At 44.3% G+C, this 14962-nt stretch overlaps 1 protein-coding gene across 1 annotated transcript in view; it reads left to right on the top strand.

Moving 5' to 3' along the window:
- Positions 1-14962, top strand: part of Taf1b (TATA-box binding protein associated factor, RNA polymerase I subunit B) — a 55845-nt gene that overhangs the window by 12066 nt on the left and 28817 nt on the right. The window contains exons 6-7 of the mRNA XM_048353430.1: positions 2821-2968; positions 10242-10398. Coding sequence (XP_048209387.1) covers positions 2821-2968; positions 10242-10398 — 305 coding nt within the window. The remainder of the gene's footprint in view (positions 1-2820; positions 2969-10241; positions 10399-14962) is intronic.

Below are 14962 nucleotides of genomic sequence, written 5' to 3'. Positions count from 1 at the left end.
GGCCCTAGTTCTGAGCTGTGGGATCATGGGTGAGATAAGTTTCTAGAATCTTCAGGAAAAAAAGAAAGAAAAAACACCAAGCAAAGAAATAAATATGAGTCATGATAAGGAGGATCCAGAGTGGGGCAAAGTGAAAGGTGCTGTGTAATCAGAATTGGTTTAGAAAGATAGCTGAGGAAGTAGGCAGTCAACATGGAGGTACAGAGAGGGAATGCTACATTTTAGGCCTCACCTGGGCCAACCAAACCCAAACCTGCATTTGTTCAGTGCCTAGGTGCCTCCTACCTATACTGACACATTGCTATAGGCGAGCCATGCTGGGGGCTGGGGCCCGGTGGTAGCAATGGAAGTGACAAGTGGTAGGGTTTGAGATAAACTGAAGGTAGAGCCAGCGGAATCTCCTGATGGACTAGATGTGGGGTGTGGGAGAGGAGTTGGGGATGACAGAGGCTTGGCCAGGGCAGCTGGAAGGAAGGAATCGTCATTACCTGAAACGCAGGTGGAACAGGAAGATCAGGAGTGTGGTGTTGGACGTGTTAAGTTGGAGACAGCTGTTAGACATCCAAGAGGAAATGTCGAGTATGCAGGTAGACGCGCAAGTCAGTAGTTCAGGAAAAGGTCTAAGATTGCAGCTTCAGAACTGTCAGTTTACACTGTAATCAAATCTAAAGTGCTGTTTATAACACAGACAGAAAAAATGTAAGTACCCAAAGAAAGAGAAGAATGCTGTAAACTAAATTGCGACATGCCACAAGGTAGCGTAGGTAAGTATAGACTGGCTGTGTAACATACACCTTGATGTCAAGGGTGCGGAAATAAGGCGAGGGAATACATTGAGAGTTAAAACAGTGACTGGTATTGGAAACCCTAAGACTGCTTGACATCAACAAGGCATGACAAGAGAAGAGGACCTAGAACTGAGCTCTAGGTCACTGGGGTTTAGGATAAAAGAGGAGCCAGCAAAGAAGGCAGGAGCAGTTTGTGCAGGTAGACATACCTGCACGTCAGAGGCCATCTAAGAGGGACATGGTATTTCAAGAACAGGGCAGTGGTCCCCCGTGATAAATGCTGTCACTTGGTCAGCAAAACAGAGCCCTACAATTTGATCGCAGGCTGGTGGAGCAGTGGCAGATGAATTGCTAGAATGGGGAGTGAGGTGGAGAAGAGAAAAATTATAAGCACACACCGGAACTTTCCTGAGGCATTTTCTGCAAAGATCCACAGGGCAATTGCGTGGTACTGGAATGAAGGGCAAGTTGTGATTTTTTTTTTTTAAGTTGGGATAAGTAGTAGTCACTGTACTGATAGAGTGATTTAGGAGAGAAATAAAGTGGAGAAGAGGAGAGTGAGCAATGTCTGTGGCGAGTAGAGACCGAGGGCACACACGGAGCATCTGGCTTTGGATGGGAGATTGGGTGGTCCTGAACTGGGAGGAGGGCAGAGGATGTGCTAGAGCTGCTGCTGGTGGTCTCCTGCAGGAACCCGTGAAGATGCCGTTTTCTTAGTGCTCCTCAGCCAGATTTACGACACACCGCTCCCCTCATGTGGCCTGCCTACCGGGAGGGGCCATGCTTGGCCACAGATACATGTATTATCCCATCCTCTGATGTTTTTTGCTTCACTCTCTTGGAAGCCTCTAAATAAGTTTGTTTGGGGCTTGAACTCAGGCCCTGAGTGCTGTCCCCTAGTTTGTTTTTTTTCCTCAAGGCTAGTGCTCTGCCACTAAAGCCACAGCTCCCCTTCCAGTTTTTGGCTGGTTAATTGGAGATGAGTCTCTTGGACTTTTTTGTCCAAGCTGGCTTTGAACCACAATTCTCAGATTGCAGCCTCAGTAGCCCCTGGCACCTGGCCAAGTTCTGGCTTTTTTATTTTGACCAGTTCCTGAAGGTAATATCAGCCTTTGTAGAGACACTGTCATTTCAGTAGTGCATGCATTATAATCAAAGGTTTGAGAGTATATCTTTGTCAGTTACAGGTTATTAAGAGTGCTACATGAGTTCCAGGAAGTGGGAAATCATTGAAGAAGAATCAGGTGGAGAGTCTGGGAATATGGTTCAATTCCCCAGTACCACATATATAGATAAACGGCCAGAAGTGGCGCTGTGGCTCAAGTGGCAGAGTGCTAGCCTTGAGCAAAAAGAAGCCAGGGGGCTGGGGATATAGCCTAGTGGCAAGAGTGCCTGCCTCGGATACACGAGGCCCTAGGTTCGATTCCCCAGCACCACATATACAGAAAAACGGCCAGAAGCGGCGCTGTGGCTCAAGTGGCAGAGTGCTAGCCTTGAGCGGGAAGAAGCCAGGGACAGTGCTCAGGCCCTGAGTCCAAGGCCCAGGACTGGCCAAAAAAAAAAAAAAAAAAAAAAAAGAAGCCAGGGACAGTGCTCAGGCCCTGAGTCCAAGGCCCAGGACTGGCAAAAAGAAAAAAAAAAATCAGGTGGAAGACCGCAGCAAGGAATTGAAAAGAGGGAGGAGAAATTTAGTTTAGACAGTTTAGACAGGAGAAATGGAATTAGCAAGATACAAAGTAAAAATCCCCCAGCTAGGTTCAGTAGACAGAAGCCTACCAGTGTGCAGTGGTGTTGGACGCTCAGTGCTTCGCTGTGAGAGTGCTCGTGCTGCAGAGGGGTCTTCCTGGAGCCCCGGAGCTCCTGCAGCGTGGCACCGGCCAGGCCTTTCAGAGGAGGGCCTCAGCGCACAGTGCAGCTCTCTGAAGTGGTTTCTCACATGCTATTTGTAGTGGCCAGAAATGGCTTCAATTCACAGAAATAACTGTTCTAAACACTTGACACTGCTAATTTATTTACCTCATCTTGTAAATAGGTATTAGAAGATAATCTGACTCATTCAGACTGGGCTAGCGAGCCTGAGCTGCTCAGCGACTCTACCTGGGCTCCTGAAAGCGGACCAGAGTCTCTATCTGACTGGCAGACCTCAAAGCACATCCCCAGCACCAGAGCATCGCAGCCAGGTAAACACAACCACCACCCCACAGAGAATTTGAAAGCTTTCTTGCAACCTGAGAAAATTGAGTCCTAGCTTCTGATATTCTAAGGAAGAGAACTTGGTTTAGCAAGGAAAGATGACTTGCTGAATCCTATGGCTAAAAGACAGTGAATTAAACTCTGATCACAATTTTTAGAAAGGCATCTTGTTTCCAGGCAAGTGTTTTTGTGTGGTTTTCAGGGAGAGAAAGTGGTTTCAGAAAGAATACCAGCTCAAACAAGATCACATACACAGGGAGACAGAGCCCAGGCCCTGAGTTCAAGTCCCAGTATCAACACACACACACACAAACACCAAACAAGATCACATATATAGGGAGACAGTGTCCAAGCCCCGAGTTCAAGTCCCAGTACCAGCACATACATCTGAGCTTAGAATTTTCAAAGAAAGTTGCCACAGAAAAATGTTACACTTTTATCACATGATGAAATAGACAAGAACCAAAGATGGTATGCTCAATTACTAGGCATAGACTAAAACAAGCTGAGTACAATTTACACATAAGCAATTTTATATGTTTTTCTGGTTTAATCCTCTTAACTTAAAATAGACAGGGTGTGTATTTAAGGTTATACATACAGAACTTTACTCTGAAGAATGTATTTGTTTTAGTTATTCCCTTCCAACATTTTAAAAACACATTCATGGAGGAAAATACCTCAGAGAACTTACCAGGTTTTTAAGTTATAGGAATCTTTTCTTTCTTTTTCTTTTTTGCTTAGGTCTAAGATCAGGACTTGAACTCAGTACCTGCCATTTCACTCACGGGTTGGTGCTCTATGAACTGAGCCATGCTTGGAACCCCAGTTATAAGTATCTTGATGTGTGATGATAGCATTCTTTGGAGATAGCTTCTAGCTCCTCGGATGTTGGGAATTTTTATTGAATTGAGTTAAATATGGTTATTTAAGTTTTAAACATAAGGATAAAGTCCGTATCTAGACTTTGTTGTTTTGTTTTTGCAAGCCTTGGCCTCAATTCTTTCTTGACTGTACAGGGACACGCATGTCAGATGAGTTATTTTTTGTCTTGAAGAAATGTAGGTAGAGTCTTAGGATAATTGAGGAGTAGCCAGGTGCTGGTGGCTCATGCCTGTAGTCCTAGCTACTCAGGAGGCTGAGATCTGAGGATTGCGGTTCAAAGCCATCCTGGGCTGAAAAGTCACCATGAGACTCCTGTCTCCAATTAACCACCAGAAACCCGAAGTGGCCCTGGGGCACAAAGTGATAGAGTGCTAGCCTGGAGCAAAGGAGCACAGGGACAGCACCCAGGCCCTGAGTCAAAGCCCCACAACCAAGAAACAAAGAATAATTGAGCAGCAATGAATCTCTGGAGTTTTCTTCTTCATGTTTTCTGACAAGCCTGAACCCAAGCAGTTCCAGAAGACTAGAAGACTAGCACTCTAAAATCCTCCAACGTTTTCAAGGGAAGGAAAATAGTTGGTTCATCCTGATTGCTCTGCTAACCTAACCTATGTTGTTTTACTTTTGAACTCAGAGTCCTGCACTGGGCAGGCAGGTGCTGTATCACTTGAGCCATGCCCCTCGCCCTGCTTGCTTGTTGCTTTTTTTTGTAATCTATAGAGCTTTGTTTTTAGTTCTTAGAATGAAATAACTCAATTATGGGCACAACAACTCAATGTTGTACTATGAAATGAAGACAGTTTCAAAGACAGTAAAATCACGTTACTGTACCACCCCAAAATAACCACTACTGCTATAATAGAGCAACCAGAAAGTTTCTTCTTTATATGGAGGAAAGTAAATTTTTTTATTTATAGTGTGAACTATCCCTTTGGTCTTTATTCTTGATATTGTTTTGAATGACTGTCTCACTGTATACCTCAATCTAGCCTTGAACTAACTGTATAGCCCACGTTGGCCTTGAAATTGTCCCGTCTCAGCCTCCTCAGTGCTGGGATTACTGGCATGGGGTACCGTGCTTGGCATCATTCTCCTTTAAGTAATTTCACCAAAATTCTATGTATGTATGTATGTTCTCCATCTTGTCCTGAAAAATTACAGCAACATCAATAGTCTTTTGATCTCTAAATGTTCTGTTTTGTAGAGGCACTTACTTTCTACTGTTGTGTAGCTTGCATACCGTTGTATCACATGCTTCTAGTGCTGCGTGTTGATTTCTGGTCTGGGTCATTCGCTGCAGGAGAATTCCCACTGAGGACGATGGAGCCTTAGCTCCTTCGCACACTCCTCACTGCCTCTTTTCCCCATATGGACAGCAGAGCGTGGCTGCACGTTTTATTCCTTCTTCCTGGTTCAGTATTTTGCTAGGTCACTGTTTGGTGTCAGATGTTTGTAAATGTATAAAGGCTCTTCAGAACTGAAACACGCAGCTTACCGAGATTGCCCTTCGTGTGTATCCTTTGGTTTTCCTGGAGCGAATTGTGGTGGGTGGTGGTGGTGGGGTTTGAGCTCAAGGCTTCACCCGTGTAGGCAGATGTTCTGCCACTTGCACCACACTTCAGTCCTTTTGTGGTGTGGTTATTTTTGAGACAGGGTTTTGTTTCCCAGGCCAGCCTGGACCGCGATCCCGCTCCTTATGCTTCCTGCCGTGCACACCACCATGCCAGCCTTTATTGTTGACATAGGTTCTTGTGAACCCTTTTGCCCAGGCTGAGTTGAAATCATGATCATCGTGATCTCAGCCTTTTGTGCGGCTGTGATGACAGTGTGTACCACTGTTCCCAGCAGTCAGCTGAAGTGGCGTCTTGGGAACTTTTGCCTGGGCTGGCCTCTACATGTAACCCTCCCGACCTCCACCTCCTGAGTATTAAGAGCTACAGGTGTGAGCCACCAGCATTGGCCTGGAGTCTGTTTGTTTTTGTTTTGTTACTTACTACACTTGCTGTTTATTGTTTAATCATAATTTATTTCTAGTGTATATTCAGTTTTCCTCCCAGTTCTTAGAATCTCCTTTCTCTACCTTGTCAGTATTTAAAAGAAGCCTCTCAGGAGTCCCTGTGTTCTTGCTGCTCTCAGACCAATATCTTTAGGCAAGGTGTTCTAGCTGACTTTATGATCTCTTCTTATTGCCCTCCTGAGATTTTGTCACCTCTGTTACATGGATTTCTTTTTCCCAGGGCCCTATTTTCATCATCTTTCCTGATTTATTCACTCATTTGCATGAGACATCTTTTAATTTTTAATTTCGTAAAAGTTATTGTCCCTTTGTTTTTTATGGTACTTTTAATACTACAGTCTTTTTTTAGGCATTTAGTGAGCCTAAGATGGCTCTTGTTTAGAAATGGAGCTCTGTGGCAGAGTGTGGGTTTGTATGCCCCTGGCCCTGGGGAAAAAAGGAGAAGAACACTTTGAACCCATGGTGAGTGTCATCAGCTCTTCTCTGTACCCAGGGGTAATCTCACTGAGTTATTTTTTTAGTGATCCTCCAGCATTATCCTCTTAAAATCTTTTCCCCCTGAGCTGATCAGATTCTCCAGAGAAATCTCTCTGAGGAGTATCTTTCGCAAGAGTGTGATTTTGGCTATCAGTGTTCTGGGAACTGGGTGGGAGGAAGGGGAATGGGGGGTGTTGAAGTATTCAGTATGTGGATTTAATCCTCCACTGTATATAGACTGTCACACCTATTCTAGGGACTCTTCCTTTCTCTGGAGAGGATACCTCCAGTTTTCTGCTGTGATTGGGGTAGGTAGTCGCAGGCTCCATAAACTTGGGGTAAGAATCTGGCTCTCAGACTTTGAAGCCATCTTCCTGGTGGTAGTCCTCCTGCCTTCTTCTAGTTGCCTGGACTGTCTGGTTTGACCAATGCCTGAGCCTTATTAAAGGGTTTCCCCAGTGACAAGGACCTTTTTTTTTTTTTGCCTTCCCACTAGTGGCTGGCTTGGATCTAGTACTCTCAGGACTGCCAGTGCAGTCACTTGTTCATCTGCTTTCCAGCTGCTCATTTCTTATTTTTTTCTCATCTTTTTACCTTCTCTTTTTTCCTTCCTTCTTTCTTTCCCTTCCTTCCTTCTCTTTTTTTTTTTTTTGGTTTCTTTCAGATAGAGTCTCATTATGTAGGTCCTTTCGGTCTCAGCTTGCTAAGAGTAGGATTATAAATATGTACCACCATGCCCCATCCCAGATTTTAAAATGTTAATGTTTTTGTCTCCTTTTTATATTATTTGTTCTTACATGTATGTGTTTTTAAATTCCTTTAAAATAATTGTTGTTGGAGTGGGGGAGAGCAGAGGCTAGTGTATGATTTCAATCTATTATCTTAACTGAATGTCCTTACATGTTGTAAGGACTGCATAAAAAATACATATATAGCCAGGCACCAGTGGGTCATGCCTGTAATCCTAGCTACTTAGGAGGCTGAGATCTGAGGATTGCAGTTCAAAACCAGCCTGGGCAGGAAAGTCTTTGAGACTTTTATCTCCAATTAACCACCAGAAAACCTGAAGTGGTGCTATGGCTCAAGTAGTAGAGCGCTAGCCTTGAGCTGAAGGGCTCAGGGACAGTGCCCAGGCCCAGAGTTTAATCCCCATGACTGACAAAAACAAAACAAAACAGAAAAAGCATATGTAACTTGGTAGTATTTTTTACAAATCTGTTTTTGCTCTTTTAAAACAGTGCCATTCAAATGTATCTGTGAAAATCATCGGAAAATTTGTTAAGCAAAGTAGTTTGTCCTTTTTTTTTTTTTTTTTTTTCTTGGTACTGGGGATCGAACCTGGGACGTTGCACTTGCTAGGCAAGTGCTTTGCCATTGAGCTACATCCCAGCCCAAGCAAAGTAGTTTGTATTTCTGTTTACGTTCTCAGGTCATACTACTGCTAGTCCAATTTTTTTTTTCTTTGCCGCTCCTGAGATTTGAACTCTGGATCTAGGTGCTGTCCCTGAGCCTCTTTGAGCTTGAGGATAGCACACTACCACTTGAACCACAGTGCCACTTCACTTCCAGCTTATTCTGAGCAGTTTATTGGAGATAAGAGTCTCAGGAACTTTGCTGCCTGAGCTGGCTTTGAACTGTGATCCTCAAATCTTAGCCTTTTGAGTAGCTAGAATTTCAAGCATGAGCCAAGGGTCCTCAGGAGTTATATCTTAAAGACCACATATCTAAGCATTAATTGCTTTGTAATAGTGTACATTGTGTAGATATATTTATTTTAATCTTTATTACTATAATTGGGTTGTTCCGAGTTGTTCTTATTGACAGTGCTGCACCACGTTCTTCTACTCTAAGTCTTCGTTTTTGGTTTTTTCTGCCAGTCCTGGGGCTTGAACTCAGGGTCTAAGCACTGTCCTTAAGCTTTTTTGCTAACGGCTAGCTCTCTACTGCTTGAGCCACAGCTCTACTTCTGGCTTTTTAATGGCCACTTGGAGATAAAAGTCTCAGGGGCTTTCCTGCCTGGGTCAGTTTCAAACCATGGTTCTCAGATCTCAGCCTCCTGAGTAGCCAGGATTACAGGCATCAGCCATTGACACTGTCTTAATCTTTGTATGTTTTAAAAGCCATTTCTCTAGGATGAAATCCTAGACGTGCTAGACCAGTTTGCCATTGAATATTCATTGGGTTTCTACTCTGTGCAGGATTACTCTGGGTACTGGGGACACGGTAGTTACACAGTAGTGTCTTCAAGGTGTTTGTGTTGCACCAGGAAGAGACAGACAGTAAGTGCAGAAGTAAAAGAAAATTTTACCAATAAATGTTAATGAAAGGAAGAATTATAGGAGTTGGAAAAGGAATGTGTGTGCATGCCTCTGTCTGTGTGTGTGTGTGCGTGTGTGTGCGTGTGCGTGTGTGTGTGCGCGCGTGCACATGCTCATGCCTGTCCTGTGGCTTGAACTTAGGGCCTGGCCTCTGTCCCTGAGTTTTGTTTTTTTTTTGTTTTTGTTTTTTTATTCAAGGCTAACCACAGATCCATCTCCAGCTTTTGTGCTGGTTACTTGGAGATAAGAGTCTCATAGACTTTCCTGCCTGGGCTGGCTTGGAACCATGATCCTCAGATCTCAACCTCTTGAATGGTTAGGATGACAGCGTTGAGCCGCTGGCACCCAGCAGAAAGGGGGAAATTCTGAAATGGTTTTGAGAGCTACCTCTCCCTGCAGTGCAAGCACTCCAGGACAGTCCTTGTCCCCACACCTACCCTCCTGTAACTCCATACAGAGACGAGATTGGATTACTCTCACACTTAAATTCTCCAGACATTGCTTCTCATGCTTAGAATAAAACCCAAACTAAAATGCTCCTCAAAACTCTTAGGTGTGGGTTTGTTACATGTGGCTCCTATGCACACATGATACAGTTGAATCGAGGCTGTCCTTTGTGACTGTCTGCTATGGCTTAATCACTGTGAGTGTCTTCCTAGGGGAAAAAAGAGCCACGGATCTGCACAAGAGGTGAAGAGAAGTATGAACATGCACCGCAGTGATTTTTGTGATAGTGATGTAGCCTACTCCATACATTGTCAAGCTAGGGGTTGTCAGGTCTGTCTGTACAGTACAGGGATATCATGCAGAGTACTGAACTTTGGAGTTGTTCATTGTGAACATTCACAGGTTCTCCTTAGCAGTGATCTGCTGGGAACCATATGCTGGGGATAGCAAGGATCTGCTGTAGTTCTTACTCTCTGCTATCATCTTTATTTGCCACTTTCCCTCACTCTCCGAGCTCTCTCCATATGGGCCTTTCTTGTTCCCCCACCCCCACCCCGTTTACCTTTGCTGATAGGCTTAGTGTCCTTCCTGGATCCTCAGGACTGATTCTGAATTCAGCCCTCTACCTAGATGGCATGGTCTCAGCGAGGTCTCTTTCTGACCACCCATATAAAGAATACCTCTCGGCCAGGAGTTTGGCCTAGTGGTAAATTGCTTGTCTAGCATACACGAAGCCCTGGGTTTGAACATTCCTCAGCCACATAAACAGGAAAGCCAAAAGTGGTGCTGTGGCTCAAGTGGTAGAGGGCTAGCCTTGAGCAAAAGAAGTTCAGGGACAGTGCCCAGGCCCTGATTCAAGCCTCAGGATTGGCCAAAAAAAAAAAAATCAAACCATTCAGCTCTGTCTTTGGAATCCCATCCCATCCTACTCCCACAAATGATTCTCAACTGCCTATTTCGTTCCATTTCCATCTAAATCTTCATTGTTCATTATTGACAAACTGTGTGTGCAAAGGTAGTCAATTATAACCTAATTTGAGATATCTCAAATTCCAATTCTTTTGTTTTCCAGAACAGTTACTTCATTTTGTTTTTAATCTTGCTTTTCCCCCTAAGAGTCGGTGTCTGCCTGTTCGGGCTCTCTTGATGGAGTAGAGTACTCAGACCGGAAGGAGAAGGGAATTGTGAAGATGACAGTCCCGCGAACGCTGGCTTTCTGTGGTCTGGCTCTACTGTGGCAGAGGGAGACAGTTGCTCTTTCAGATCTTCTGAGGTAAGCTGAATTTAACTGCATGATATTTTTCCTGGATATCTGTGTGAACTAAGGGAATGGCCTTTGGATCTTTTTTTTTTTTTTTTTTGGATGTTGGTACTGGGGCTTGAACTCAGGGCCTTGGTGCTATCCCTGAACTTTCTTGCTCAAGTCTAGCACTCTACCTCTTGAGACACAGCTCCACTTCTGACTCTTTTTAAATATAATTTTATTGTACAAGAAGGCCTGAAATAAGTAGAGAAGTTGGTTACCCTGGGTTCAGAATTCTGAAATGTAATCTCTGTTAAGGTCTCCTCTGTACATATTCTGAATATTAGGTTTAATCAGTACGTAGAGTGCTCATAAGAACACAGATTTAGAAACAGATTCCTGGGGCTGGGAATATGGCCTAGTGGGAAAGTGCTCACCTCGTATACATGAAGTCCTGGGTTTGATTCCTCAGCACCACATATATAGAAAAGGCCGGAAGTGGCGCTGTGGCTCAAGTGGTAGAGTGCTAGCCTTGAGCAAAAAGAAGCCAGGGGGGGCTGGGGATATAGCCTAGTGGCAAGAGTGCCTGCCTCGGATACACGAGGCCCTAGGTTCGATTCCCCAGCACCACATATACAGAAAACGGCCAGAAGTGGCGCTGTGGCTCAAGTGGCAGAGTGCTAGCCTTGAGCGGGAAGAAGCCAGGGACAGTGCTCAGGCCCTGAGTCCAAGGCCCAGGACTGGCCAAAAAAAAAAAAAAAAAAAGAAGCCAGGGGCAGTGCTTAGGCCCTGAGTTCAAGCCCCAGGACTGGCAAAAAAAAAAAAAAAAAAGAAAAGAAAGAAACAGATTCCTGGCTCTGCCTCTTATTTACTATATGACTTTGAGGAAGTATTTCAGTTTCTCCCTGCCTATTTCCTCACTGGTAAATGGGACTAATAATAACTACCTCATAGGGTTGTAACTACTTTCAGTAATTAGTACTACACAGAGGCACTTAGCAGTGTGTCTAGAACATAATAAGAACTCAGTGCCAGTCACGATTGTTTTTGTTTTCATCATCACTGTCATCAGCATCATTATTGGCACTAGGCCCTTTTATTAAATAAAGTGCTTCTAGTAATGATGGTAGTGCCTTTGAATTTGCCCACATCAAGCAAGTAACAAGGCTTTTCTCAAGTATGATTAACTGCATGCAGATAGCCCATGATTCAGTGAATTTTACTCTTAAGTTGAAAACCTCATCATGCTTTGTATGTCCTCACTGGGTGATATCATCCTCTCTCAAGGCTTTAATTATCTATATGCTGATGACTCCCAAATTTCTGTCTCTAGCCCAGACTTGTCTGCTGAGGGTCAGAGCTGCACACAGCTACTTGGAAGTCTTGGTGGTATCTTGAAATCAGCAGTTCAGCTCCTTTTTCAGTGTTTCCGTTCTTAGTACATGCCATGTAGCCTGGCGTGTCTTTGTTCAAAAACCTAGTGATCATCCTCATCCCACTCAACAGCATATAGGCAGTCATTATGTCCAATCAGTCATGCTTCCAAAATAATTCTCAGAGCCATTCTCTTCTCCACACCTCCATCTCTGTCCTTGCCTGAGTTACTTAACAGTTTCCCAACAGGGCTCTGTGTCTGCAGTCTTGTGTCATCCCTATCCATTTTCTCCCGATAACCAGAGGGATCTTTCAAAAACTTAAGTCTGGTCATGTCTTTTGAGCTAGATCAAGGAGCTAGCTATCCTGTTCAGCATGATCTGTGAGTGGACAGCAAAGTCTAGAAATCTTCAGTGGGAGAAAGTAGTAACTGAACTTCTCCTCACAGAGATAGTTTATGTGGGAGGAAGAATGGGATTAAGAGCTGGGCACCTGTAATCCTAGCTATTCTGGAGCCTGAGGTCTGAAGATAGTAGTTTGTAGCCAGCCTGGACAGAAAAATATGTGTGGAGCTGTCCCGGAGTTTGGTGCCCAGGACCAGTACAAACTACAAGGCGGGGCGGGAGGGGGGGGGGTTTGCTTCTCCTTGCCTTCACTCTTAACCTCCTCCCTCTAGAATACCTTTTAGAAAATACTCTAAAATGCCTTCAAGGTGATTGGATCTTATTAGCCAGAGGGCTTTGCTTTTATTTTGCTCCCTGTGTACATGTTGGGAAGTAAACATTGCTTGGGGCAATAGGAGAAGGGGCTCTGCTTTTCTCCCAGAAAGAATTGTAAGTCAGGTTCTCAAAATAGGGCTTCCTGCACAGCCACTTCAGAATTACCTGGAAACTTGATAGAAATGCAGTCCTAGACGTTTCTAATCAGAAACCATGAGAGTAGGGCCTGCAGTCTCTGTTGTAATAAATCCTCCCCAGGATGTGGATGCTAAAAATTGAGAACTACTGCCAAGCTTTGAAAAGCAACTTCAAGAAAGTGGACCTGAAGACAGCGAGTTATTAGCCTCACCCAAGTGCCTCTGCATCTTACATTGTTTGTACATCATTCTCCTTTAAAACTTTTTATCAGTGTCTATAGTCCTTTGGATCAATTTATATCTCATCACATACCTGTGCAGGACCCTTCCTGCCAACCTTTTCTTTACAGTTGTTTAACTGACTCTCTACTATATTCAGATACTGGTCTAGAGTTCAAGACCTTGGACCAACTAGGTGGGTCAAGTCCCTGTTCTTCTGAATTTCGAGACAGATGAGAAAACATGTAAATAAATAAGAAATGGCTCCGACAGGGAAGTGCAATGAGGAAGACTGCAAGAGGATGAGGTGTAGAGCATGACTAGATGGTTGCTCTAGGCAGGTTGTTAGGGAAGGTGGAAGTTGGGGTACACTATGAGTGAAAGAACAGCCAGCCTGTGAGGACCCCCAAGTCCCATTCCACATTGAGGGTGGAGTACCCTCGAGCAGGAGCGGGCTCATGAGATCAAGGAACAGACAGTGACTAATGTGACCCATGGAAGAGAATTCAAATGAGGAGGGAGGAGCGTGAGTGCCGAGATGACACCAGGCTGGTGAATGTCTGTAAGCAAAGCTACGACTTCTCCCCTGCGCCTCCCCCTCTCCGTCCTGGGGCTTGAACTTGGGACCTGAGAGATGTCCCTGAGCTCTTTTTGCTCAAGCCTAGCAAATGGAAGTATAATTTATATGAGCTAAAATTCACCCTTGTAAATTATTCAGGTCAAAGGTTTTCAGTACACTCATTGACTTTTCCACTTCCAGAACATGTCTATCTTGCCAAAGGAAACCTTATGCCCATTAGAACTCTGAGCACCAAAGCGTGGTCGTGAGCCATAGGAAGGCTGTGGCAGGGAAGGCGCAATGTGATCTGTAGCTGTATAAGGGCATCCTGGGAGTTGGGTTTGGTGAAGGGAAGGGAGGGATCTTGCTGATTAGAAATGGTGGCTTGGGTGGGGTGGTAGTGAGGGAATTGGAAAGAAAATAGGTCAGGACCTGTTTTGCATACATGTGACTCATCTACTTAACTCCTGTAAAGCTGCTGCTTAAATGATCTGCAGCTTTCAAAACAATGTAATAAAATTTAAGTAGAGACTATTTCCGGGACATAACTGAAGTAGCGCTCTGCTGGTCAGAAGCAACATTTGGGATGCTTTCAGTTGGTGCCCATTTCTCTCTCAGCTCCCTTAGTTCCAGAGAACCAGCTGGTCATTAATACTTACCAATGGAAATAGATTGTTCAGCACTTTGATTTGGTAGCCATCATTTTGGAAAAGAATTTTTCCTTCTAAAAATGAATTTCAAATGAGGAAGCTTGAGGAAGCAGTGGAGAGTGGTGAAGAGCTGTCCAGCCCTTGCTTACCCTGGGACCTGCTGTGGGACGCGCTCGCGGCTTCCCCGGGCAGGTTTCCCGTGCTTTCCCTGCTGCAGCACTGAGCCAGCCTCCTTGGTACACTGGTGGCCGCGCCTCTCCCGGCTCAGCCGCGGGCTGGCTGGCTCACCCGTCCCTGGTGGGGTGGCTATACTCTATCTCTTACTCATCTCAGAACTCAGCACAGTGCCCATGCTAGCACAGGCTTTCACGTGGATGGTAAAATATAGTACAACGTGAGTGTATACATAATAATGTTAAACCAAAATTGTTGTTCTAAAATAATATAGTGACTTCTGTGCGTAATTGCTTTCATGTAAACTAATGAAAAGCCAGCTAGGGGAATATTTCACACTTTCTATTTAAAATATTTAATTCTCAACTTTCAGTACATTAAGAGTCCAAAATGTCACATTGTTAACTGGAAATTAAATTTGGCTTGATCTTGCTCTTTTAACTTCTAAAAAGCTGACATCTAGATGTCAGAGATTGGCAACAGCAGAGACTGAGGCTTTCTGTTCCTAAATTTGTCTTATTTCCCTTATTGCTTCTTATTTTAGCAATCTTACATACATGACCCCAATCCTCATACTCGACTCTCCTTCCCTATTGTCCCTACCTGACATGATACAGACGTACTGATTTTGCAGTGTTGCTCGTCTGTCTCTTCTCCCCGGACTGTGAACTCACAATGGCAGGACTGTTTACCTGCTTCATTCCCTGCTAAATCCTTGCTCCCTTGAGTACTGCTGCATCTGTAGTAATGAATGGATTTCTG

The sequence above is a fragment of the Perognathus longimembris genome, chromosome 8 (assembly GCF_023159225.1).
Source record: "Perognathus longimembris pacificus isolate PPM17 chromosome 8, ASM2315922v1, whole genome shotgun sequence".
Taxonomy (NCBI): domain Eukaryota; kingdom Metazoa; phylum Chordata; class Mammalia; order Rodentia; family Heteromyidae; genus Perognathus; species Perognathus longimembris.
The sequence above is the reverse complement of the archived record's forward strand: the minus strand, read 5'-3'. Positions and strand labels throughout refer to the sequence as shown.